The sequence below is a fragment of the Sorex araneus genome, chromosome 9 (assembly GCF_027595985.1).
Source record: "Sorex araneus isolate mSorAra2 chromosome 9, mSorAra2.pri, whole genome shotgun sequence".
NCBI classification, from domain to species: domain Eukaryota; kingdom Metazoa; phylum Chordata; class Mammalia; order Eulipotyphla; family Soricidae; genus Sorex; species Sorex araneus.
The window spans coordinates 55,706,761-55,734,634 of record NC_073310.1 but is presented as its reverse complement, the minus strand read 5'-3'; the positions used below and the strand labels follow the sequence as shown (position 1 = coordinate 55,734,634).

The 27,874-nt window shown below is 38.8% G+C and overlaps 1 protein-coding gene across 1 annotated transcript in view; it reads left to right on the top strand.

Annotated features, from left to right (window-relative positions):
- Nucleotides 1–27,874, top strand: part of GPR158 (G protein-coupled receptor 158) — a 345,958-nt gene that overhangs the window by 22,374 nt on the left and 295,710 nt on the right. Inside the window, exon 2 of the mRNA XM_004605493.3 lies at nucleotides 10,972–11,077. Within this exon, the coding sequence (XP_004605550.2) occupies nucleotides 10,972–11,077 (106 nt within the window). The remainder of the gene's footprint in view (nucleotides 1–10,971; nucleotides 11,078–27,874) is intronic.

The window sequence follows — 27,874 nt, the reverse complement described above, 5'->3', positions numbered from 1 at the left end:
TGATTAATCTGATTGAATTGGACATGAACTACACATTACTTTTTAAAAAAAATTTAAAAATTTTATAAGTTAGTTTGGACTGGAGTCATAGCACAGCGGGTAGGGCATTTGCCTTGCCCATGGCCAACCCGGGTTCGATTCCTCCGTCCCTCTCAGAGAGTCCAGCAAGCTACCGAGAGTATCCTGCTTGCATGGCAGAGCCTGACAAGCTCCCCGTGGCGTATTCGATATGCCAAAAACAATAACAACAAGTCTCACAATGGAGACTTTAAAAAAAATTTTTTTTTTAATTTTATTGAATCACAGTGAGATAGTTACAAGCTTTCATGTTTGGGTTACAATCTCACAATGATCAAACACCCATCCCTCCACCAGTGCACATTCCCCACCACCAATCTCCCGGGTATACCCCCCTTTCCCACCATCCCCCTGCCTCCATAGCAGACAATATTCCCCATACTCTCTCTCTACTTTGGGGCATTATAGTTTGCAACACAGACACTGAGAGGTCATCATGTTTGGTCCATTATTTACTTCCGGCATGCATCTCCCATCCCAACTGGTTCCTCCAGACATCATTTTCTCAGTGATCCCTTCTCTATTCTATCTGCCTTCTCCCCTTCACTCATGAAGCAGTCTTCCAGCTATGGGGCAATGCCCCTGGCCCTTGTATCTACTGTCCTTGGGTGTCAGCCTCATGTGATGCTACCCTACACTCCACAAATGAGTGCAGTCCCTCTATGTCTGTCCCTCTCTTTCTAACTCATTTCACTTAGCATGATACTCTCCATGTTTATCCATTTATAAGCAAATTTCATGACTTCATCTCTCCTAACAGCTGCATAGTATTCCATTGTGTAGATGTACCAATGTTTCTTTAACCAGTCATCTGTTTTAGGGCACTCGGGTTGTTTCCATATTTTGGCTATTGTGAACAGTGCTGCAATGAATATATAGGTACAGATGTCATTTCTACTGTGCTCTTTTGCATCCTGGGGATATATTCCCAGAAGTGGTATTGCAGGGTCTTATCGAAGCTCAATTTCTAGTTTTTGAAGGACTGTCCATACTGTTTTCCAGAAAGTCTGGACCAGTTGGCATTCCCACTGACAGTGAAGGAGCATCCCTTTTTCTCCACATCCACGCCAGCACTGGTTGCTTTTGTTTTTTTGAATGTGCGCCAGTCTCTGTAGTGTGAGATGATATCTCATTGTTGTTTTGATTTGCATCTCCCTGATGACTAGTGATGTGGAGCATTTTTTCATGTGCCTTTTGGCCATTTGTATTTTTTTTTTTGAGGAAACTTCTGTTCATTTCTTCTCCCCATTTTTTAATGGGTTTGGAGGTTTTTTCTTATACAATTTTACTAGTGTCTTCACAATGGAGACATTACTGGTGCCCACTCAAGCAAATCGGTGAACAATGGGGTGACAGTGCTACAGTGCTATAAGTTAGTTTACAATGTTTGATTACATTCAATATTCAAACACTAATCCCACCACCATTACACCTTCCCACCACCAAATTCAGTATGTTTCCATACTAAACCCCAATCCATGTCCCAAAACACAACCGAAATAATATATTTTGTATTGTCTGTTATGAAGAACTGCTGAACATGCTTACGAGAAAGTGTTCATATAGGAGACAGTGTGAAGATTGTTCTATTTTGTCAGGACCCATTAAGATATTCTATAGGATATCACTAACATGTTGTTGAAGTTTGGGTGATGTGAGCTTTGGTATATATATATATATACATATATATATGAAAATATGCATATATGCTTATATATATTTCCCTCTATGATTTGTTGCCTACTATTTTGACCATATCAGATGCGGTGTGGTAATTATGGAGAATGGGTAGAGAGTGTGTTATGATATGTCCAGGAATATGTTTACTCACATGTGAAGCTCTGCCTAAGCGCATGGGGAATGGCTTTGGGAGTGGTGGCAGTTGAGTTGTGGAGGTTTTTGGCTGCTGGAGCTGGTCCCTTGGGGTAGGGAGGGCTCTCACCCACCCTCCCTCTGGGGGGTCCGATGTGAAACAGCCTGGTGCGGAATCCGATGGCATGGTTATGGGGGCCTCATGTTATGTTCCTTTTCGGGAGAAGCAGCTGTATGATCTGGACAGTGGCTGATGTCCAGATTATCTGGCACCGGCAGGAAGTGGCTTATGGGCATTACCCCTGGGTTGCTGGAGACTGGGGAAGGCGGGCAGAGGATCTTTGCTCCTGGTCCCGGGAGGGGGGCAGGGGGAAGCGGCCTTGAGCGTGGTGGCATTTGGGTTGTGGAGGTTTTTGGTTGCTGGATCTGGATCCCTTGGGGCTGGGAGGGTTCTCACCCGCCCCCCCCTCCCCCTCTGGGGCATCCCGTGTGAAACAGCCTGGCATGGGATTAGGACATTCTGCAGAGCTCTCTTTCAGGAGCTTTAGTTTATAGTCCCTAAGTCTTGGCTGTTGATGAGACTACATGGTGCTGGGGGTAGTTTGTGGGTGTGACTGCCAAGCTACTGGAAAACTGGGGACCTGTGGGGAGGAGGCCCAGTCCTGATCCAAGCGGGCCTGGAGCTCTCAGTCATGGGTTCCTGCCTACCTCTGCGCTACAGGCCCTAACTGCGTCTTTTGATCTCTTTTGGGATTTATGGGTCTCTGAAATAAGTGAGCTTATATAGCTGAGCAGGAGGTGGTTTGTGGGTGTGTCTCCCACAATCCTAACTTTTGGCCGTTTAATTTCTTGGTAAACTTGCCCCCAAGTTGTTGGGCTCTGGCCAAAGGCAAAGCAGCAATTTTGGGGTATCTGAAAGTCTGAAGGCACCATCAGACTGCTGGTGCACTTGCCCTACAGGTACAGGCTGACCTGCTGGCAGGACCATACCCCCTGTCTTTGTTCTTTTACAAAATCTTTTAAGTAGTATGAACTGTTAATTAAAAGTGTGGTAGAATTCATATACTAAACTCTGTAAGTTTGAAGTGCTTCTGGAAAATTAATGATTGAAAAGTTTTATTTTTTGGCCAAACCCAGCAATGTTAAGGTTTGGCCAAAAACCTGACTCATTCAGGAATTAATATTGGTGGTGCTCAAAATTATCAAGCATATAAGATGCTGGAGATTGAACCCAGGTAGGCTCTGTGCAGGCAAACAAACACCCTACCCACTGTACTATCGTTCCAGCACTTCAGTTGAAAAGGTTTTTTTTTTTTTTTGCTTTTTGGGTCACACCTGGCGGTGTGCAAGGGTTATTCCTGGCTCTGCACTCAGGAATTACTCCTGGCAGTGCTCAGGGGACCATATGGGGTGCTGGGAATCGAACCAGGGTCGGCCGCGTGCAAGGCAAACGCCCTACCCGCTGTGCTCTTGCTCCAGCCCCCCAGTTGAAAAGTTTTTAATGTTTATCTCCCTTGTCAAGTTTTCTTACCACCTGAGCAAGCAAATTTGGCAGTTTATATTTTCTTTCAGTTTACATTTTTTTAGCCTTTATCTCTGTTTTTTTGAGTGTGTTAGAGATGAATCAAAATGCATTGATGCTGGCTCTGCAATTCATGTTGATTAAGCTACATCCAAGTGTGAGGTACTGGTGGTACAAGCTGGCATCAATGTATTAAATATTGTGGGCTCTTAGTCATCCTTTCTTTTTGCTATGAAAATGGTTATCTTTGCCTACTAGTAGGCTTCAAATTCTGATTCTTTCCTACAGAAGATTGGGGTGGGTATCTCCAATTCTTTCATTTCTCTCTTAATTCAGTCTTTGGATTAGAATCCCATATTAGTTTCCATACATTTACATTTGATTTGTATTGAAGCCACACTGGTAATATTCAGGCCTTTCTTCCTGCTCTACACTCAGGAATTACTCCTGATGGTGCTTGGGGACTATATGGGATGTCAGAGATCAAACCCAGGTTAGCTGCGTGCAAGGCAAGTGCCCTATCTGCAGTACAATCTCTCCAGCCCCTGCTACATTTATTTTAGATACCACACATAAGTGGAAAGATACAATTTTGGGGGGACTAACATTATTTATTATGACTGAAATATTAGCACTTTCTCAAATTTTATACAAATTTTTGCAAGTGTTAGATTTTTCCTTTTTAATGGAACAACATTCCATTGTATGTGCATGCATATATACTATATTCTGTTATGCAGTCATTATTGTTGGTCAATTGAGTTGTTTCAACTCTGGTTATCGTGAATAATGCTGCTATGGGGCTTAGTTATTGAGATAACTTAGAGCAAAAATGTTCAGATTTGGAAATAGAATTGTTGCATGTTTTCAACCCCTTATAGCAAAAGTATAATGTAGCACACACACAAATTCTTAGAATATGAAAAACCTCAGGTTTTATATACTCAAGGTGGGTCTATAAAATATTTTATTACAATCTCTAGAAGATAAATATCAAAGGCAATTTCATAGAACTTTTCAGCTAGACTAAAGGTCTTTTGGTGGCACTGTGAATAAACATCATGAATCTTCCCTACTAAACAACAGGAATTCCAAGATTCTGAAAGCAATAAAGCCCAGAAGCCACATGGCCCAGAAAGAAAGCTTGAAGAAATTTGAGTATATGGCTTTTGTCCAAAAGAGTAATCCCAATATAACTCTTAGAAAACCCACCATTTCAATGAATACAATTCATTGATATAAGCATAGATACAAGCACCATCATTTTTTTTTTTTTTTGATTCTTGGGTCGCACCTGGCGATGCACAGGGGCTACTCCTGGCTCTTCACTCAGGAATTACTACTGGCAGTGTGCTCAGGGGACCATATGGGATGCTGGGATTCGAACCCGGGTTGGCTGCATGCAAGGCAAACGCCCTCCCCGCTGTGCTATCGCTCCAGCCCCAAAGCACCATCATTTTGAATTAAAGGGAAAACAGTATATTAAAAAAACAAGCAAACCATTAGTGATTGTATAGAAAGAAAAAATAGAAAATAATATCCCTCACCCCTACCAGTTCCTATACTAAATTCCTAACTTCCAGTACCTGAGAACATGACTATATTAACAAATAGGACTGTTGCTGGCGTGGATGTAGGGAAAAAGGGACGCTCCTTCACTGTCAGTGGGAATGCCAACTGGTCCAGACTTTCTGGAAAACAGTATGGACAGTCCTTCAAAAACTAGAAATTGAGCTTCGATAAGACCCTGCAATACCACTTCTGGGAATATATCCCCAGGATGCAAAAGAGCACAGTAGAAATGACATCTGTACCTATATATTCATTGCAGCACTGTTCACAATAGCCAAAATATGGAAACAACCCGAGTGCCCTAAAACAGATGACTGGTTAAAGAAACATTGGTACATCTACACAATGGAATACTATGCAGCTGTTAGGAGAGATGAAGTCATGAAATTTGCTTATAAATGGATAAACATGGAGAGTATCATGCTAAGTGAAATGAGTTAGAAAGAGAGGGACAGACATAGAGGGACTGCACTCATTTGTGGAGTGTAGGGTAGTATCACATGAGGCTGACACCCAAGGACAGTAGATACAAGGGCCAGGGGCGTTGCCCCATAGCTGGAAGACTGCTTCATGAGCGAAGGGGAGAAGGCAGATAGAATAGAGAAGGGATCACTGAGAAAATGATGTCTGGAGGAACCAGTTGGGATGGGAGATGCATGCCGGAAGTAAATAATGGACCAAACATGATGACCTCTCAGTGTCTGTGTTGCAAGCTATAATGCCCCAAAGTAGAGAGAGAGTATGAGGAATATTGTCTGCCATGGAGGCAGGGGGATGGTGGGAAAGGGGGGTATACCCGGGAGATTGGTGGTGAGGAATGTGCACTGGTGGAGGGATGGGTGTTTGATCATTGTGAGATTGTAACCCAAACATGAAAGCTTGTAACTATCTCACTGTGATTCAATAAAATTAAAAAAAATTTTAAAAAACCAAGTAGGACTGTTATAAAGAGGCAATTAAGATAAAACAGCAGGTAAGGGTAAGTCCTAACCCAGAAAGACTCTTGTTCTTATTAGGAAAAATGAAAGGACAGAGTTTCACAAGAGGGAAAATCAGTGGTGATTAAGGAGTCTACTTCAGCAGAGGACAAACTCCTCAGTTATTACTCAGCCCTACTGTCTGACATCTGTTCCCAGCTTCATTCTCTTGACCACCAAAAGCCCTTTAATGGATATGGGTTAACTACTGATGGAGCATGACATTACTGTACAAGTAACATGAAGAAGTAAAAGCAGAATTCCAAAATTTTTCCTTCATTCTGTCTTCTACATCCCCCCACCCCCATCTATTCACTTACAGTTCATGACAGTCTCCACTTTGCTTTTCAGTTTGTAATGTCTCTTTCCCTTTGTGAACATTTTTAGTTTAGCCACATCATGCTCTGTCTAGCTTCTAGCTTCTGCGGTTTTTCAAGATTAGCCTTTGGGGATGGACTGATTTAGTAGGAAAGGGAAAATATTACACATATATGAATATTTAGTATGGTGGTATAAAGACCGTTAAAACCAAATGTTATAAATATAGTGTTTTAGTGGTATGATATTAAGTGCTATATTTTACGGGGAAATAGGGAAGTGATTCATAAATCAAATTTAGGAGTTTATAGAACATTTTAGAAAGGCATTAGGTGGGGTATAACAGGTAAAGCACATAACAGGCTAAGGGAAAGGCATTCAAAAGGAATGGTTTCATGAGACATAAATTTCTTATGACAGCAAATGTAATTTTGATTTTTTGGCACAAAAGATATATGTAGAAGAGAACCTGAATTAGTTAGAAGTAGGAAGGGCTTGAATATAATGTTTTACCAGAGTATTGTGTTAATATAGTCATGGTCTCAAATGTAAATTAGAACTTATGCATAGTTCGGAGTGTGGGCTATTCTTGTCTGGATTTTATTCCTTAGATAAGTGTGAAATGTTGATTTTTGTGCAGAAAAATATCTGGATCAGGTTTACCTGTGTTAATGGTTACAGACAGAAATGAATGAGGCTTAAATGTTAGGACCCTTTGCTAGTATGGGAACCTTCTCAAACTCTGATATGGATACTAGCTTTTAGTTCTGAGGTCAACTGTTTCTGTGTAAAAGTTACAAAAGGAAGCTATGTTAACTGTAATAGCTTTTTTCTATGATAACTTGCTTCCATGACATCTTTTTGGGGGTTGGGTATTATGGAAAACTGGCTAGGGGGAAGTATAGAATCATTTAATAAGTGTGTAGTGATACAAATTTAACTCTCTAGTCACTTCTGTAAATATCTAATCAATGTTGGCCACACCAGTACAGAAATAGCTATAGTAATAATTTCCCTAGCCAGCCAGCAGTTGTGACACAAAGATATAGGGCCAGAGGTTATATGGTGCCATTACTATGGATTCATGATTTTGTAAATAGTTCTTAGATAGGGATTCTTAACTTTTCAAAGTTTAGAGAGAAAGAAACCTCAGAACCTGGACTCGTATTTCTACCTGGAGCAATGCCAGACAGGCCCAGATGAGTAGCTACTGTGAAAAAATTCTGGCTTTGTAAAAGATGAAGATTTGAACCAAGACAATGGTGGTAGAAATGGAGAGGAAGAATCCAGATACAAGGAGCTTGCTGGAGTACAATCTATTTTTTCCCCAGGTCTATAAAACCTGAGGAGGTTTTCATATTCTAAGAATTTGTGTGTGTATGTGTGTGCTACATTATGCTTTTGCTACAAGGGGTTGAAAACATGCAACAATTCTATTTCCAAATCTGAGCATTTTTGCTCTAAGTTATCTCAATAATAAGTCCCACAGCAGCATTATTCACAATAACCAGAGTTGAAACAACGCAGTTGACCATGGAGCAAAAATATCATGCTCCATCACTAGTTACATTTGGGGGAGGTAAGGGAATGGAGGGGGGTGGCAAGTGAATGATGGTGGGGAGAGGGAGAGGGAGCGGGGAAGAAATAGGAAGAGAGAGCGAGAGAGAGAGGGAGAGAGAGACAGAGAGAGATGGAATATTTGGTGGGCAACGGGGTGATTTCTTTCTTTTGCGGGTTTGTGGTGATTCAGGTGCCAGACAAGTTGAGGACATTGCCGGTGTGCCATGTGGCTCAGGACCCGGCTCTTTGAGGGATACTATCTGCTATATTTTGCATCCTTTGGAGGCCCCTCACCAGGTTTATTTTTCCCTCTCACACTCTAGCCTCAACCCTCCAAGCAGCAGCCACTTCCTCACCTGCGGCGCCGCTCACCGGATGTGGGAGTAGCACTTCCGCCCCAGAGAGCCGGAGGCGCGCTCAGGGGACCCCGGGCGCAGCGCTTCCTGCTGCCCGCTGGAACCAGCACGTGGTTGTGTGGGCGCCTGCGGCCCCGACTGGGCTCTGTGTCATCACCATGGCCCTTTGGGCTGGATGCTTTTCCCTGCAAAGAAGTTCCTTTCTTTCCACCCACTTCCCAGACCTGCCACCTTCCCCCCACACAAGGAAGTCTCTGGTTCCTTCCCCAGGGCTTTGTAGGTCTCCAGACTCCATGCAGAGGCACTAATGAAGATGAGTCAGCGTTGATTTCCCAGCTGGTGAACGCGCGGCTCATTACCTTGAGTGGTTTTGCACAAAGCCCAGAGAGCCTTGTGATCTTTCTGGCCTTTGTGAGTGTAAAGTCTAACTTGAGCTCCTTGATTCCCAAAGATGACCCTGGAATTGAGTGGTGCTTAAGGTTCCTAGTTCCCAGCCGGCTTTCTGGCTTTCTCCAAGCAGGCGACCAGAGTAATTTTTGGTGTTCTTCTAGAATCCCCATATGCCTGAGTGAGCGGCAAGAACTAGCTTTGTGACTAAGCTTTGTTCAGTGTGACAGGATCGTTGAGGAACACTTGACCTCATTATTACTAACGATTGTAGAATAGACAACTGTGTTTGCACTGCCAAGTAAACGATAGACTTCCAAGGAGTTTAGAATCTACTGGGAAATTTTATGTCACTCAGGATGTAATTTGGAGTGTAATTAGAAAACTGTCGTAATTATACCTGGAAGTGTAGGTGGAGTTGAGAGAGAGAGAGAGAGAGAGAGAGAGAGAGAGAGAGAGAGAGAGAGAGAGAGAGAGAGAGAGAGAGACTGGGGGAAAAAGGCACTGAGATATGAGATAGAAGGGACCACCAAGCAAAGGCCAAAACATTCTGATGCTTTCAAAAATGCCTGTGATTTTTTTTTGGGGGGGCACATCTGGGGATGCTCTGGGGATGCTCAGTGTTTACTCCTGGCTTGTGCTAAGGGATCACTACTGGCAGGTCTTGGGGGACCATATGAAGTGCCCAGGTTTGAATCCAGGAATCCAGGTAGCACGTGTGCAAGACAAATACCCTAACTTCTGGACTATCTTTCTGGTCCTTGAAGAATATCTTAAAAACTTTTTGACTCCTTCGGGGCAAGGCCTATTTGATTCATCTCTATCATATCTTCTAGTGATATGCACACAGCAAACAATATTTTCTGAAAGAGAAAAAAATGAATTGATGTTAGGCATATCATCTGGGAATTGAGCAATTTGTGACATGAAACTTAATCAGTTTGTGAAAATTGGTCAACAGTGCTAGTATTTTTCCAATAGCCCCTTTTTGAAGGATTTGTAACTTTTTTGTAATTTTTAAGTTTTTATTGCAGTTATCTGAAAAACTAATTGACAGGTATTCTGGATTGCTTATCTGTATCATCACATTCTAACAGGAGGTTTTTATGTCTTTGTTTTGTGTCTTTTTTGAGTATGTTAGCACTATGGCATAGTATTATAATAAGAACAGATGTAACCTGAGAAATTTAACTGATTTATTCATCCTAAGTGTTGCCACACTGACATTGAGCCACTTTGTCAGATGACTTCACAGTGATTTAAAAGGAGAAAAGAGAGAAATGAGTCATAACGTGGTAAAACAGGTTTGCTGATCTAGCAGCACGATACCCTGTTTTGAGTAGTGATACAGTTTTTGAAAACATCATCATTGGTGTTTTCAAATTAATATTTTATATTTTAATTTTTGCTGGCTTCCTAGTATTGTGTAGAGTTGGTAATTTTGTGAATGCTTTGGTAGTTATGAGAGCTGTGAATTAAGCAGTTTGAGTTCACTCTGTTTGTGTGTTTTCAGTAATATAAAAAAGGGCTTTCTGTAGTGGATGTGAGACCTGGCAAATGTGTTTTTACTTTTGTAGGTTTTATTAGGGTGTTTATACTTTATCCAAGTGGAAAATTATATCACAGAACTTCAGGTCTGAGGGTCCAGAACGCCGATCTTTTTACGTCAATCAGTACTGAACTGTAGGACTGTTATTTTTGTTTCTTTTACGGCTAGTGATGGTGATGGTGTGAAAAATGGAAGAGAAAGAGCATAGAAAAATGTAGGGAATTTTTCAAAAAGGAGGAATTTTGGATAAAGTTGGATAAATTTGCAATTTTTTTTTGGTTCTGAATTTGGAGGTTTGCTTTCTTTCTTAGAAGCCTTTTTCAAGGGACTAAGTAAAATGAAGTGTTTCAATTCTAGATTTAAAAGAAAAGAGATAATTGGCAATTTTTCATATGATGCAAAACTCTTGGGTGTTGAACATGGGACATCTGTAGAGTCATTCAAGGTCACTGTGATGGAAGATCAGAGGGAAGATGCTTATGTTGTTATGATTTATTGTAACAGAAGGGATTCTGGGAGTAGGTGTTATTTTAGAGTAGCCATTGTACCATGCCCCAAAAATACTATCTCTCAGTCAATCTCCTAATATTTATTGAGCTTCTAATATGTGCCAAGACAAAGACAGGGCTCCTGCCTTAGTAAAGCTAATGCTTGTTGATTTCATTCTATTATGTCTATTACTTTACCTGATATATCTTAGTTAAATATGCATGGTAAGTTTAAACATTTTCACTATTCTTTATACTGATTTGTATGACTTTCAGGATAGAATATAGTTTTATAAAAGGAGAAAAGCTCAGATTAATTTGTTCTTTTCTTTTTCATCTTTGTTTTTTTAAGGGGTGTTATGAAAGTTGACATAAATCTTCAGAAAGTGGACATTGACCAGTGTTCAAGTGATGGCTGGTTTTCAGGAACGCACAAATGTCACCTTAACAATTCAGAGGTAAGAACATGAATTTAAGTCCTCTGAAATTTGAAGCCCAGAAATATATTACACTAGAATAGTATTGATTAAAAAACAAACTGTGAGAAATGTGTACTGGTGAAATAACAGGTGTTGGAACATTATATGATTGAAACTCAATCGTGAACAACTTTGCAACTATGTATCTCACTGTGGTTCAATAAAAAATGATGCAAAAAATTAAGATAAAGCTGTATATGTGGGTTGGAATGTTGCAGGTTAGCTGAGAGAGAAGTAGAAAATGCACTAAGATGTTTATTTGAGGGTTAAAAGAAGACTGAACTAAAATTATGGTTGGCATCTGGCTTTAGTAAAAGACTGACCCTATTTTTCAAAATGAGCTAAAGATTAAAATAGCCCTGAAGTGAGAAACCAGTCTTAGGAGCTAAACTGGTTTATGCACATTTTGGGAGACTATGATGCTCATTGAAATATTGGTGGTATTGATTCAGACATACTGCTGTCTGCTAGAAAAACAATAGAGGAAGAATTAGGGAAAATGTGCAAACAAGAGAAAAAATGGTATATAAAAATCTGAGAAGAAAATGTGTGTATTTGTATATGATTTTCAGTTTTAAATTCCTATTCATGCTTGGTTCCATGGAACTCTGATTGGCATAGAAAGGCATACTTTTGGAAAAAAGATTGTCTTTTATACTTTCAAAAAGGAAATACCATGAGATCCTGCTTTCGTTTTCACTGATTTAGCTGTGAGTTACCCAAATGCCATGTAGCAAACGGAAATTATATAGTAGGGTTATCCCAACTTTGAGTCCATGAATTTGAGAGGAAAGTCAGCTTGATTTGTTTAAAGTAGATGGGATATTTTCATAAAAATGTACTCCGCATCTTTCATTTGAATTTTTGCCTTAAGTGGAAAATGTTTATACATTATACAATTTTAAGCAGGGATTTTTAAATCAGAAAGAAGTTTAACAATAAGCACTTATTTGAACTTTTATTCTGAGCATAAAAGGACACAGACTGTCTGCAAAAAAATCTGTCCATATGCCTATTGACTGTTTTCTATGTGTATCCCATACTTATCCTGCCACACATTGCCCACATATCCTCATACCCTATATTCTCCAGATAATTTTCCCTCGTTTTCCACCTCCTCTAGCTTCTGCACACATGTTCCTCCATATTTTCTACAATAATATTGTTAAACTCTTCCATACTCTATAAACCCTCATTATCTTCCATATCCCTCTAATTCCGTCACACATTCCCACCACCTCCCCTCGGCCGCTCACCTCCCACCTGCACATTCCTACACATCTTATTTCTTCCCTCCTCTCCATACACCTTCATTCAGACTCCGTACAACTCCATTCAGCCTCCACTCCCCCACCTCCTAATTAGGACCCAGATTGTGAGTGAAATGTTTCTGTTTTGTCAACGAACAACAATTAAAATCTTCCCCTCACCGGATTTTTCCTTATGTTTTAAAGCATTTCTAAGTCTCTGCTTCCCTTTGGATGATTCTGGGATTTCTAAAGATAAGAATTCTAATCACTGATCTGGTGGATCTCCAGCCTGGTTATGAAATTCATTCCAGTGATATATAGACTTATCTTAGTCTTTTTGCTAGAGTGGAATTTTTTTTCTTTGATGGTCGTTATAATGTGACTGTTAATCTCATTTCTGTATAGTCTTGTTTCATTGCTGTCTTGGGACAGTTCAATAAGCAGTCTATCTAGAAAAAGAGTTATTTCCTTTCAAGTTTTTAACAGTTTGCTGCTTGCCTCTAATATTCTTTGTGTAGGTTTTATTTTCTTATAGCACCACTATTTATTTGATGAGATAGCCATATGGAAAGAAACGCTTTTCGAACATCTGGGTATGCTGTTGCTGTTATTTTTTTAAAGTTTTAAAACAAAGGTATTTCAGTTTAAAATGTTGAGTTCTATCCTGGTGAAAATGGATTGCAACATATAACGTGGAGATTACATGTGGGAACATTATACTCATTTTGGTTTTTTTTTGGTAAAACTGGAAAACAAATGCTGCAAGATTAATCTGAAGAATCCTGTTGGAAAGTGTTCAACCATCATCGAATCTTATTTGAAAATGTTGTTTAAAGAAGATCAATGGTAGAAAAAAATCACATCCACAAAATGATTATTTTTGGTTTAGATTTTGGATCCCTCCACCCACTTTCCTCATTGAGGTGGAAGTGGGAGATCCTAGTGTTCTGGGTTGGTCTGTGGGGTCTTTGGGGAGAGTGACATGCACAGAGCTGCCAGAGTGCTCCTAACTTTTCTTCCTCAGGCTTCTGGTAAAATCTTGTAGTTGGGGCAGGTCATGCTGGTCCAGTAATACCGAAGTCTTTCAGTTCCTTCTCTGTACTAATGTGAACGGGAGGTGAGGTACTGGCATCTTCAGAACATTTTACTGCTCAGGAAAATAGAAAGGAAAATATGTTTTACAGGACTTTACTTATTTTACTAACTTTCCTTTGTTCCCTGTCACAAATCCTTTGTTATGGATTCACGTAAATTAACTCATTTAGGGAAGCACTTAACATCTCTTTTTTTGTTGTTGTTTTTATTTTTGATTTTAGTTTTGTCTTAGGGTACTGGGGATTAAATTGCAGGCCTCATACATGTAAGGCAAGTGCTTGATTGCTTAGCATATCCGGGGCCCCAACATATTTCATATTTGTCGAGTATAGAAGTGCCTGTATCATTAGAAAGAGACATTTGTTTACTGGGTTTATGGCAAGTAATTATCTCACCAGTATTTAACATTCTTTTCTGACAAGTATTAGAGGAAGTTACAAATTTCAGTTATGATTTAAGCAAACTGTTTAATTTTTTTCCCTTATTTGTTGACTTTATGTCTTTTAAAGTATCTTAAAACCAAGCTATTGAGTCTTATGTTGAATTCTACTAAGTGGTATGTAACCAATGACAAATACTTCAGGACTATTTTAGAAAGTTATGGAATAATTTTTAAAGGAAAATGAGTTGGTGCCATTGCAAGTTCTAGGAGACCTCTGAGTATGTTTTGAAGGGTGTAATAAAATAACAAGATGAATTTACACTTTTCACTGAATTATAGGGCTATTCTCTGTATTTTCTGATTTAGATCACTGCAACATGGATTTTACCATGTTCTCAGTATGCACTTAGGAAATTCATGGGGATGGAGCAATAGTACAGCATGCAAAGATGCTTGCCTTGCACATGGCTGACCTGGGTTCAGTTTCCAGTACCCCATACTGTCCCCCAAGCCTGCCAAGAATTATTCCTGAGTGCAAAACCATAAGTAAATCCTGAGCACTGCCAGACCCCTAAACCAAAAAAAAAAATCTTGACCAATTTTCTCATAATTGGTTACTTTAAAAATTAAAATTAATTGATACTAGTTTTTGTTTTAAAAGTTTTCATTTGTTTCATTTGTTACATAAATTATTTTTGTTTTTGTTTTGAATTTTATGTCACTGAAGTAGGAAGCATTAGGATGGTGACCTTGAAGTTTTTATTATATTTTATTAGTAAGTGTGCTTTCAGTGATAATCTGTATACTTTAATCTACAAAATATGTGGGTATCTTGCTATTCTTATATATTCTATATATTATAAATGAAGGAGGCATTGGAATATTTTTATATTCTATGAATATAAATATTTATATTTATATTCTATTTTTATATTCTATGAGGGAGAGATGAAGATGATCTTGAATTTTTTTTAGAGTGGTCCTACTAGGCAGTGCTCAGTGGCTCAGTATTGGGCAGTACTGGGCAGCCAGTAGAGTACAGACAGGGTCTTCCAGCTCTGCTAGGGGCCACCAGGCTACACTACACTGGTGATTGAGGGCAACTAGGGCTATAATCAGTGGTGTTTAGGAGCCATATGCCACTGGGGAATTTAAGGGCACTGCTCATGTTAAGTATGTATTATACAACTGGAACGATCTCTACAACCTGTTAAATAGTGTTTTGATGTAGAATTATGCAGATATATATAGGGGTGTGCCTAGTGGTGCTCAGGGCTTACTTCTGGCTCTATGCTCAGCAATCACTCCTGGTGGGGTTCGAGGGAACCTGGGTTGGCTTCATGAAAGGCAAGTGCTATACTTGATATACTATCTCTAAGTCCTGATATTTTATAAAATTAAGTATATCTTTAATAGGAGTAATAATTGATACACATATTTTAAAAAGTTAATGGTTATGTATCATCATATTTAAACATCATAGCTTGAATCCTCATAAAACTGTTTCAGAGGGTTCTTTTTCTTTTTGGGTCACACCCATCGATACACAGGGGTTACTCCTGGCTCTGCAACGCAGGGATTAAATCCTGGTGGTGCTTATGGGCACTATTTGTGATGCTGGGAATTTAACCCGGGTCGACTGTATGCAAGGCAAACATCCTACCCACTGTGCTATTGCTCCAGTCCCCTCAGAGATCTTTAAGTTTCATTTATCACCCAGTTTTAATGTCTGCCATAGTTGAAAATGTTCCTAACAAGAATGTGCGAGTCCTAATAGAGGAAATAAATTTTGTTGACTGTGTTGAATTCCCATGTTCATTTTTCATTTTTGTTTACTCAATTTTGTAAAAGTTTTGAGATAATGTTTTTGCAGTTGTATATCTGGCAGTTTTTAATCTCAACTTGGTGGCTGTTGATTTCTGAAAACTAATAGAAAGCTATACAATTTTATTCTTTTAAAATAATAGGCTAAAAATTTACTCAGGCTTTTGCAAGGAATATTTTCAAATGGCTTAGGAAATTTTATTTCCAAGTTTAAATTGTGTGAACATATAAGTATTTTTAGCTTTTGGCAACAAAAACCAAATAATACTGAAAGCAATTCCAAATATCCATTTTCAAAATGCTCACTTTAAAAGACTTTCTCATGGATTATTAAAGTGTCATTTTACACGAAATAGCATGTATAGTTAAAAAACCCTCTGCATAGACACTACTAACAACCATATACTGTCAAAGAATAGGTCAGTATATTTGGATCATTTTCATTTTCGTTGTTGTGGGGCCACACCTGGTGGTGCTTAGGGCTTACTCTTGGCTTTGTGCTCAGGGATTACTCCTGGTAGATCTTGGGCGATCATATGTGGTTTCAGGGATCAGATCTGGGGTGCCAGTGTGCAAGGCAAGTGTCTTACATGCTATACTATCCCTGTTCTTCCCCCTTTCCTATTTTTTAAAAAAGAGCAATGCATATCTGATCTTCAAGTTCTAGCTCCATAGTTAGTAATACTTTTTTGAGATAAGCAGAAAATCTTTGGTATGAAAAGGATTTTTTGGGTCATATACAATGTCATGTTGAAGAACTGTAAATATTTTACAATTTAAAATAATATTGCTGGGACTGGAGCTACAGTACAGGGGGTAGGGTATTTTCCTTGCATGTGACTTACCTGAGTTTGATCCCTGGCATCCCATATGGTCCCCTGAGCATTCCAGGAATGATTCTTGAGTACAGAGCTGGGTAATCTCTGAACACCACTGGGTGTGACCCAAAAACCAATACATAACTAAATAAAATAAAATCTCTACTTAAAGGTCAAATATAAATGGCAATGCATTGAAATTTAAAAGCAATAGAAGTCTAAGAAGGTGGCTCATAAGACTAGAGAACGTGCTTTGCTTGCAGCATCCCCCCTCAAGCACAAGTAGGTGTATCCCCCAATACAAAAGCAAACAAAAACAATAACCCGCCCAATAAAAGCCAAACCAAACCATACAGAAAAAGCCATCGAAGAAAGCAGGAACTGTTGTCGGTATTTCTGTCCTAAAACTTCCAGTTTTCCTTTGTGATATCTCAAGTGCCTTTCCAGGATTGTGGTCACATAGTTGGACTCAATGAAGGCATTAATGTAGATCTAGTCTTGTAGCTACCAAGGTATTTTATTAATTTACACAGTGCCTAATACCATTGTATTTTTCTCTTAGAAAGACTGATTTACAAATATTTTGTTTACCTGTGCTGTTCAGTATGATATCACTGAACACTGGGGGCTGTTGAAATTTAAATGGATTAAAATTAAACAAACAAACAAAAAAAGAATTGAGGGCCTTGGTCCTAATAACCTGATTTCAAATGTTTAATAGCTACATATAACTAGCGGCTACTAAATTAGATGGGTAGCTTTGCTGCTCTAGTTTGTGGTCTAGCTTATAGTAAATGAAATTATAGATTTTTGAAACCCATCAAGTCTCTAAATTACCTCATTTAGTGGAATAAGTAATATTATCTTTAAATTATTAATGGATATTTAAATACAAATTAAAAATGGATTTTGGTTCATATAGTCATTCTGAAAATGTACTATGTTAATTGAAAATAAATAACGAAGACCAGGGAGACAGGTCAAGGATTAGATATATAGTTTGCATGTGCTAGACCTGAGTTGAGTCTGTAGCACCTCAGGAACCCACCCAGCACCACTGGGTATGGCCCTACTCACAGCCGTCATTGCTGGCCTGAGCAGGATGATGTCTCTGGATTTTGTCTAGCTTGGTTGTCTCAGTATCACTGGGAGTGTCCTTGGACTTCCTGAGCATCATTGGAGACCCAAAGAAAGAAACAAAAAAATAAAAGAAAGCAAAATAATGAAAAACTTGGAATGCTATTTTATTCCCATTGTTTTGTATGGCATTTTAATGAAAGTCTAATAAATGGAGAAAAGTAGATATGTGAATTTTATTGGTTTCAAATGTATTTCTGCTAAAACTGTTTTTACTGTATCACTGTCACTGCCATCCCATTGCTCATCAATTTGCTCGAGCGGGTACCAGTAACGTCTCCATTGTGAGACTTGTTACTGTTTTTGGCATATAGAATATGCCACTGGTAGCTCCCCAGGCTCTGCCGTGGGGTGATATACTCTCGGTAGCTTGCCGGGCTCTCCGAGAGGGGCGGAGGAATCGAACACGGGTAGGCTGAGTGCAAGGCAAGTACCTTACCCTCTGTGCTGCAAAATGTGTTTAATATAAAGTGACGCTCCCTTATTATGTTAATAATCATGATACCTATCATTTTTATTAATTAACACAGTGCCTAATACATTTGTTGATTTAATGAGGGCAGTCAACTCTGTTATTAGATAGCTTTCTATAATATGCAACCAATTCTTTTTATTTCTTTCATTGAAGTTGCCACAAGTTAAGTCAGCCTTCTTTGTTTTTATAGTAACTATCCTAATAGTGGAATTTTTGTGGGTGTGGGGGTGGGCAAGATTTGGGTCACATCCACCTGTGCTCAGGGCTTAATTGTGGCTCTGAGTTCAAGGATCAAATCCAGTGGTTTTTGGGAAATCATATGTGATCACTGAGGTTACTGGGGTCAACTGTATGCAAGACAAGCACCTTATACCCTGTACTATCTCTATGACCCATGCCTAAAACTATTTAATAGTACTTAGGGGTCAAGAATTGCACGATGTGATTTATATGCATTAATTTACTGCTTCGGTCAGACCAATGATGTCGTACCTGATCTTCTGCGCTTGCACCATTAGGTCCTCGATGGATGCTTCTGATGCCAGTGTCTGTGCATTGAAGGTACAGACAATCATTTTAGTCTTTCTTTGTTTTGGCAGTCTAGTTAGTCCCCGAGAATTTTTCAGCCTCTCTTTGCTCATCTTTCTTAACGCTGCTGTATTGGGAGCTCTTTCGGTGACAGGTGAATGAGGCCAATTGTTGTTACTGTTGTTGGCGTATCGAATACGCGACGGGTAGCTTGCTAGGCTCTGCCGTGCAGGCGAGATACTCTCGGTAGCTTACCGGGCTCTCCGAGAGGGACGGAGGCTTTTAGGGCGGCCTCCAATAGCCCTTAGAGGTGTTACCATGGTTCACACCAAATTTGAACCCTATCAAATATGGTGCAGGAATAATAGGTATTAAGTGTTTTATGGTGTGTCGCGCGGCTGCAAAGTGGCCAAGCAGTCTGGAGAGCAACCTGTAGTGTGGCGGTGGCTGGGTAGTGGATGTAGTGGGGGTCAGCCAGTGAGGTATTTATCTTGGGTAGGGTGGGGCATCTGGGTTGGACCCCTCCTCAGATGCCGGAGATTGGAGGAGGCAGACAGAGGATTTTGTTTTCAGGTCTCATTGAACCTAGAGCTCAAGGTCACAAAGTTCTGCTTACCTGGCTCTGCGGGGCTTCACTCATGCGTGAGGTTTGGCCCAAGTGTCCGGAGAACAACCTGTAGTGTGGCGGTCATACCATTTTCGACACTGGAGAAGAATTGTTCCTCGGAACATGCGACAACAGAGGCATTGGTGGCGTTGGCCATGAGCATCAACACAACTTGGCCATGAGCATCAGTTCATTCGATTGCCTAAAAACCTGAATTGGACGATTACACTTGAATAGATGTGGCTCACTGCCTGCAGTTTCTATCTTCATCGTCTACGCACCAACTTCCAACTACAATGAAGAAGAAATTGAGAGGTTCTACATGGAACTGGAGAAGTTCTATAAAGAAGACCACATCTTCTACAAGATCATTGTTGGTGATTTTAATGCCAAGATAGGTCCGAGAAGGTCGCCCGAAGAACTCCACATTGGGACACATAGCCTAGAATGGAACGATCAGGGTGAGAGACTATCTGAATTCATCATGTCGACCAAGACCATCCATGGTAACTCACAGTTCCAGAAGGCCGAATTTAAATTCTGGACATGGGAATCTTCGGTGGACAGTTCCACAATGAAATTGACCACATCATATTCAATCAAAGGTTTTGCCTGACCGATGTTGCTGTTGTCCCAAAATTCCAAACAGGAACAGTCCACCGTCTCCTTCGTACAAAATTCTACTTCACAGAGCAGGGAGAAAAGTCTGCAAAATTTAAGTTTAAGAAGGCAACTCCCAGAATGACCACCAACTGGGAGCTCTTTGGCACTATTGCAGCAACTCTGACGGCATCTTCTACAAGATCATTGTTGGTGATTTTAATGCCAAGATAGGTCCGAGAAGGTCGAAGAACTCCACATTGGGACACATAGCCTAGAATGGAATGGTAAGGGTGAGAGACTGTCTGAATTCATCATGTCAACCAAGACCATCCATGGTAACTCACAGTTCCAGAAGGCCATCCTTGAAGGAAGATGCTGTCCTTGACAACATTGATGAGGAATACGATAGACTGGTTCAGCACCTCCATGTCTGTGTGAAGAATGCCGCAAGTGAGAAAGCCACAAACAGACGCCTGTCTTCAGAAACTCTAGAGCTCATTCGTCAACGTGGTTTGGCGCGAGCCTCAGACAACCACAAACTAACGTCCGAGCTCACAAAGCTGTGCAGAGATGCGATAAAGGAAGACCCCAAAGAAAAAAGAGCAGCAGTATTGGCCAGTGCAGCAGAAGTAGGGAAAAGTATTCACAATGCTCGCCTGTCCTTCGCCAACTACAAGACCAAGATGACTGCCCTCCGATGTCCCGATGGATCTATCACATCCTCCAGAAAGGCAATGGAGAAAATTATTCACGACTTCTACTTGGATCTCTTTGACAGTCATGTCCACCTGCCCACATACCAAATTCCGCAGGATGGATATGTCATTCCCAATGTTCTCCCTTCTGAAATCCGACACGACATATCGCTGGTAAAGAAGCATACAGCGCCTGGTCCAGACAAGGTCAGACTGGAACACCTGAAGAATCTGCTGCCAGTACTCATCAATACACTGCCCTGACTCTTCACACGATACCTGTCTGAATGCAAGGTTCCGTCCCAGTGGAAAACCAGTAGGACCATTCTGTTGTACAAGAAGGGGGACATCCACGACATTGGCAACTATCGCCCAATCTGCTGCTGTCTGTAGTCTACAAGTTGTTCACTCATGTCATCCTGAATAGAATAGGCAGAACACTAGACGAAGGACAATCATGCAAGCAAGCCGGGTTCCAAGGGGATTCAGCACGATAGACCATATCCACACAGTGACCAAACTCATTGAAGTTTCGTGAGAGTTCAAGATGCCGTTCTGTCTAACGTTCATCGACTTAAAGAAGGCCTTCAATTCTGTTGAGACTGAGGCGATCATTGAAGCCCTGGCCAAACAGGGCGTTCAAACTCAGCATATCAAAATCCTCCGTGAGCTGTACTGTGGATTCACCACCAGGATCTCACCATTCTACAAGGAAGTGATCATTGATGTAAAGAGAGGGGTGTAGCAGAGTGATACCATTTCACTGAAACTCTTCAGTGCCGCCCTTGAGAACATCATGCAATGACTAGAATGGGAAGGAATGGGAGTGAAGATAGATGGTCAGCAATTATACCACCTCCGCTTCACTGATGACATCGTTCTCATAACACAAAACATTAGCCAAGCGGCACAAATACCGACTTCATCCACGAGTGTGGAAAGGTCGGATTGCAGCTGAATCTCAACAAGACAATGTTCATGAAAAACGAACTGGTCCCTGAAGCTCCATTTGCTCTCAATGCAACGAACATCTCTGAATGCAGCAGCTATGTGTACCTGGGTCGAGAAATCAACATGAGTAATGACTTGGTTCCAGAACTGCACAGGAGGAAGAGAGCAATGTGGAATGCATTCAAGAGCGTCGAAGAGATGGTTAAGAGAACAAAGAACCTCCGACTCTGGGCACATCTTTTGATTCCACCATTCTTCCTGCACTAACATATGCCTCGGAGACCTGGGCCGAGGTCATGCAAACAGGATGAGAATGCTATTAGGGTATCCCAAAGAGGAATCTAAAGAGCTATGCTGGGAATATCATGTCTCACTCAAGTGAGAGAAGGAATCTGGAGTTCTGACCTCCGTCAATGGTCAAGAATCAGGGATGCTATCTCGTTTGCCAAGGCATCAAAAATCAGATGGGCCAGTCATGAAATGCGATTCAGAGATGACTGCTGGACTAAGAGCTGTTACCAACTGGATTCCACGGGATGTCAGAAGACCTCGTAGCTGCCCACCAACTAGATGGTCAGATTTCTTCGTCAAATCCCTGAATGAATGATTTGAGGCTCTTCCTGTTCCTGGAGCAAGCAGATATCATTGGGCTGTACTAGCACATGACAGGGACACATGGAGACGTTACTGGCGCCCCCCCCCCCAGCAAATCGAATATCAACGGGACTACAAGTGATACAAGTGATATAATTTACTGCTTATAACTCCCCTAATTACTAAGGAGATATATGGGCCAATGAGAAGTTAAATAACATGCCTATAGGTAGTAATTGGCAGAACAGAATTAGAACCCAAAAATGTCTGATTTCAGAATATTTTAAAAATATACCACTATCTAACACAGTGCTTCTTGTTCTATTGTAGAATACATATAACAAGATAAATCCATTAAGTGTTAAAGGTAAGCATGTATGGGAAATTAAAATAAAAATTAAATTACATTTAGCATTGGAATTGGGTAGCAGAGATTGTAGGATATTGCCCTATGCCGAATGTTGTATTAGACATGGTGCATGGTCATTTTATTAATTATTGTGAAAATTTAGAAACTCTTTCAGGAAGAGAGGAATTATTTACTTTATGCTTAGGATTTTATTTATAGTAAAGACTATTAGGAAGAGACTGAGTAGATTGAGGTCAATATACAATAAAATTTATAATCATTTATAAATTTATAAATTTTGGTGATTAGAATGCTCACCAGTTTTTTGAATAATAACGTAGGAAGCAAGTAGTTTTTTTTTAAAAAATCACAGATTAATTGAGGATTAAGGGGCCAGAACATTACTTTGCATGCAGCCTAACCAGGTTTAATCCTTAGCACTGTATATGGTCCCCTGAACCTGCTAGGATTGATCCCTGAGTGCAGAACCAGGAGCATGCCCTGAACATTGTCGGGTGTTACCTCCAAACAAAACAAAACAAAAACAAAATTGCTGACTTGAAGAAATGAAACGTAGTCATGAAAGTGCAACACTAAGAACAAAGAACCTGAAAAGTAGAAAACCTGTTTTTTCTCAGATTTGGAAAAATTATATGGCTTAGTTGCAGCATGTGTGAACATTTGAGAGACTAGTTGAAAATGCACTATGAGTTAAAAATATGTGACTATAAAATAATATAGTCTTAGATTGTTAGATCTTGGTAGGTATATGTGACATTATTCTTTGTTTGGGTTTCTGTTTTGGGGTCACACCTGCAAGTACTCAGGAGTTGCTTTTGAGTCTGCACTATACCTGGCGGTGCTCAGGGGACCATATGGGATGAGAGGTATTGAATCTGGGTCAGCCACATGCAAGGAAAGCACCCTACCTGTTGTACTATCTCTTTCGCCCCCATCACATTTTAAGCTGAGCAGAAAATATTTGAATCAGTATGCTAAATTTTAAATTTTACTTCTATTAAAGGCATGTAGAAATAGAATACTGAAAACATAAAACATATATTTCTATATTGAAAAGATGATATATTCAATATAATGACATAAATGATGTATAGATATTGAAATATTTTCATAAGAGAAAATTATTGCTATTAAAGACTTTGAAACTTTGCATTTGAAGAATTAAAGAAATGAGGATTTTCCCCAGAGAAGAGCTATAAAAAAATCTGACTGTTCAAGTATTCTGGAAGTAGCCCCCAAGCACTTAACTGTGAGTAGCCCCAAAGTACCACTAGGTATACCCACAAAAGCATAAATAAAATTAATAAAAAGAAAAAAACAAGAAAAAATCTAACATCTTAAAATGTGAAAAAAACTACTATATGAATATTTCTTTACTTTTTTCTGAAGAGATCCAGTCTCTATTAAGCTCAATGTAAATGAGAATTTAGATCAATCAGAACTGTTCAGAAATTGAGAATTTATATATTTTTAAACAAAAAATTGTAATTTTGAATGTCAGTGTTATTCAGTCAACATATTACTAGGATGACCACTGGTGAAAATGTTATAGTTTTAGTATTTTAAAACGTCAGAGATGCTACTTGATAGCATTTTGTAGGGCTCATAAAAACTTCATGCAGCATTGACTTTATAGTTGGGTCTTTTAAGTCTATCCGCAACCTTAAGGCTTTATACTATTAATGTACTTTAAAAGGGTTAGTGATAAAAGGTGCTTCTGTCCAGAAGCAATGCTGACATTGTCCTTGCATAGGACAGTGTCTTGACATTGATTTGGATAATGCCTGCCAAACTTGAAATTTTATGGTTGTTAATAATAAAGTACACTCTTATTCATTATTTTTCACTAAAGTCAGGTTATAGAATTTGTTTTTTACTTACTCATTATAAACTTTTGGTGGGCTATGAAGAATGAATAAATTTTTATGGCAGTGAGCAGAAAAAGACAAAAGATGTTTAGTTAACATTAGACTGTGAATCTGGGACAATCTTAATCAGAAAGAAAGCCATTTGAGGAGTATTATGATTAAAATAAAACAACTCTTTTCCCTCTATGCACTTAGAAGCTTAGAGAAGAGGCATTCTTGAAAATTGTGTGGGAAAGTAGGTGCAGATATAATATGAACTGATTTACCTTTCAGGTAGTTAAAAGAAATTTCAAAGAGACCATAAGAAGTTTTCATACAAATTTGGTTTGGTGTCACTGTTCAAGGAATTCCATCTTATAGGTATATGACTAGCAGTAACAGCTTTCTTGCCAATGGTGGTACTCTATGCTTTATGTATGAAATAAATGGACTGTTGGGTTTGAAACAGGATCTAAAAGTTAAGATCTTCTATAGAGATTATTTGGGCATTAGCAGCAAACATTAGGCAATATCTAAGAGGGAAGTTTAATTTTTTTTTTGTTTTTGTATGGCAGTGCTGAAGATTGAACCCAGAACCTAAAACATGCAAAGTAAACCCTCTTCCATTAAACTATATCCTTTACTAAAGGGTAGGTATTAAGGACAGGAATTCATTCCCAATGGTGAAAAAGAATGCAGTTTACAATGTCAGAATAAAAGAGGTTAATCTGGAGGATTGTAGCTCTTAGGGTACAAGAATGCCAAATGGCTCCATTGTTAATTATAATTATGTGTAAATATTATCATAAATGTAGGTTCTATGAATCAGCGTATGTCTGTAAACTTGAACCATTGCTGAAGGCAAATTACCTAAAATCCTGCTAAACTCCCTCCTAGGGTTTAAAAGTGGGAGCAGGGTTAAATGGGGCAAAAGGTTGAATTGTGTGCACCAATAGTTTTGAACTAAAAGTACCCAACTTTCTTGATCTTTTCAGTGAGAGAACATCTGATGAAATATGAAGTAAGTGAACAGATTTGGAATATGTAGCTAAATTTATAATGGAGCCAATCAGGAAAAAAATACTCTACCTTTTAAACCTTTGCTTTTGTCATGTTCAGTAGCAGAAAAATTGCTACTTGTCCAATTCCCAATATGAGAAGCAATCAGAAAATACAGTGAGTGCTTGAAGGTGACGTTTTGGGGGTTAAATATAGCTTTGCATCATTAGTTTATGTGGGAAAAATCCCATTCTGACAGCAAATCAGATCTGATCTGGCACTCCCTCTGCAACAATTATATAAAATATGGTGGAAACTTGTCAAAGCTTTCAGTGAGAAATGAGGCTACTGATGCTTGGCAGCCCCCCTTTTGAGCACAGTGAAGAATCGTGTTGCTAAGCTACAGTCCTTGGCTGATTTAGAAAGCTTTAATGGGCTGGATTACACAAGAGTTAAACTCTATTTCTTGATGTCTTTTTTTTTCCCCCAAGAGGAAAAAATCCCATATTTACTATCTTGTAATTCTCTAGAGATCTTTACCAAGTCATTTATGTATATTCATTCAGGGACAGTTTTTAGTTACCATTGCTTTTTCCTCCCCAGAGTTCATAGGTTGAGAGAGAACAAGGGGGTGGTTGATACAAGCAGGACATAAAATATTGAAATAATTTAAATGTTTTTGTCCTCACAGTAATGTGCATGTTTCTTTGTAAAAAGTTTTTGTCATTTGATATCAAGGTATTGGTTCTTTTTATTTCAGCTTGCTGATGGCAGAGATTGCCATTATTTTTATAGTGCAAAATAATATATAATATTTAATTATGCTTTTATATTTTGAATTGTAAATTAACATTTAGATGTATGGAGACCTGTAGGAGTGCACTGACTAATGAAATGTGAATAAGAGTAAGTACCGGAATTGGAACCAAAAGACTAAAAACAGAAGGATCAAGAGAAAAACACAAATAACTGTAAATGAGAAGACTTGTAGTGATTATTGTGCACGAAGTAGAAAAGTGTATAATGGAAAAAATATCAAATGTATTTAAGTATGGTAAAATAGATGAAGACTCATAAGATTGGGAAAGACTCTGAGAGACTTTTGGTTCATGCTTTGTGTCAGAAAAAAAAATATTTTTGCTGTTGTAAATATGTGGATATCTACAGAAAATCAATAAGGAAACATCAGCCTTAAGTGACACATGAAGGCAGATGGACTTGACAGATATATGCAGAACATTTCATCCAAAAACAGCAGAATGAACATTCTTATCAAGTGCACATGGAACATTCTCCAGGATAGGTTTTAAGTTACAAAATAAGTTTTAATAAAGTTAAGAAGAGTGAAGTCCTATCAAGTTTCTTTTCTGACTACAATGATATAAAACCAGAAATCAACCACAGGAATAAAACTGTGAATTTTTAAAAAAAATTATAAATATGTAGAGATTTAAAAAATGCTTCTAACAACTAATGGATCAACAAATAAATCAAATAAAAAATTTAAGAATAGACTTTTCCATTCTGGAGAAGTCCATGTTGTCTCTTGGACACATATTTCTCTTTTTCTGTTTGCTCACATCTCTTTAAGTAAAATTCTTTCAATAAAAACTATTTTGCTTTACTAAAAAAATCTTTGGACAAATAAAAAATAGAAAAACAATATATCAGAATTTATAGGATGCAATAAAATTGTCCAAGAAGGGTTTCATAGCAGTTAAGTGCCTACCTTAAGAAACAAAGAAAGATCTCAAATAAACAACCAAAATTTGCATGCAAGGGAATAAGAATAAGAACTAATGAAGACCAAAATTAGTATAAAGAAGCAAATAATAAAGATCATAATGGAAATAAATGAAACAGACTTAAAAGACAATAGAAAAGATCAATGAAACAGAATTGGTTCTTTGAAAAGATAAACATGAGTGATAATCCTTCTTAAGGAAGATTCCTAAGATTTCCTAAGATAAAAGAGAGAGGACTTAAATAATGTCATGAATTAAAGAGGTGACTTTATAACTATTACTATGTTTTTCCACAAAAGCTTGATGAGACTTTTATGAATAATTATATGCCAACTAATTTGTCATTCTAGACAAATAAATTTCTAAAAATGCTATTAATATCCCATTAAAGTCTGACTTGTGAATGATTCCCATTAAAGAGATTAAACTAGTAATAGTAGCACTGTCGTCCCATTGTTCATCGATTTTCTTGAACTCGGAATAGTAATGAAAGTAATCCATCTCCCCAGGAAAGCGAAGCCCAGGACTTCATGTCTTCACTGTTGAATTCTACCAAACACTCAAATAACTAAGGCCGATCCATGTGTGTGTGTGTGTGTGTTTGGAACTCTTTTGAAAAGACCAACATTGCCCTGCTAATAAAAAGAGGTAATGCCACAGAAACGTATAAGCCAATATTCCTCATTAAATTAGATGAAAAATTCTCAACAAACATCGACAAACTGAATAGAACTGTATATTAAAATAATTATATACCAAAATCAAGTAGGTTTTATTCAAGAGATGTAAAGATGGTTCAACAGCCAGAAATCAATGTGATACACTACATTAATAAAAAGGATACAAATAGTGATGA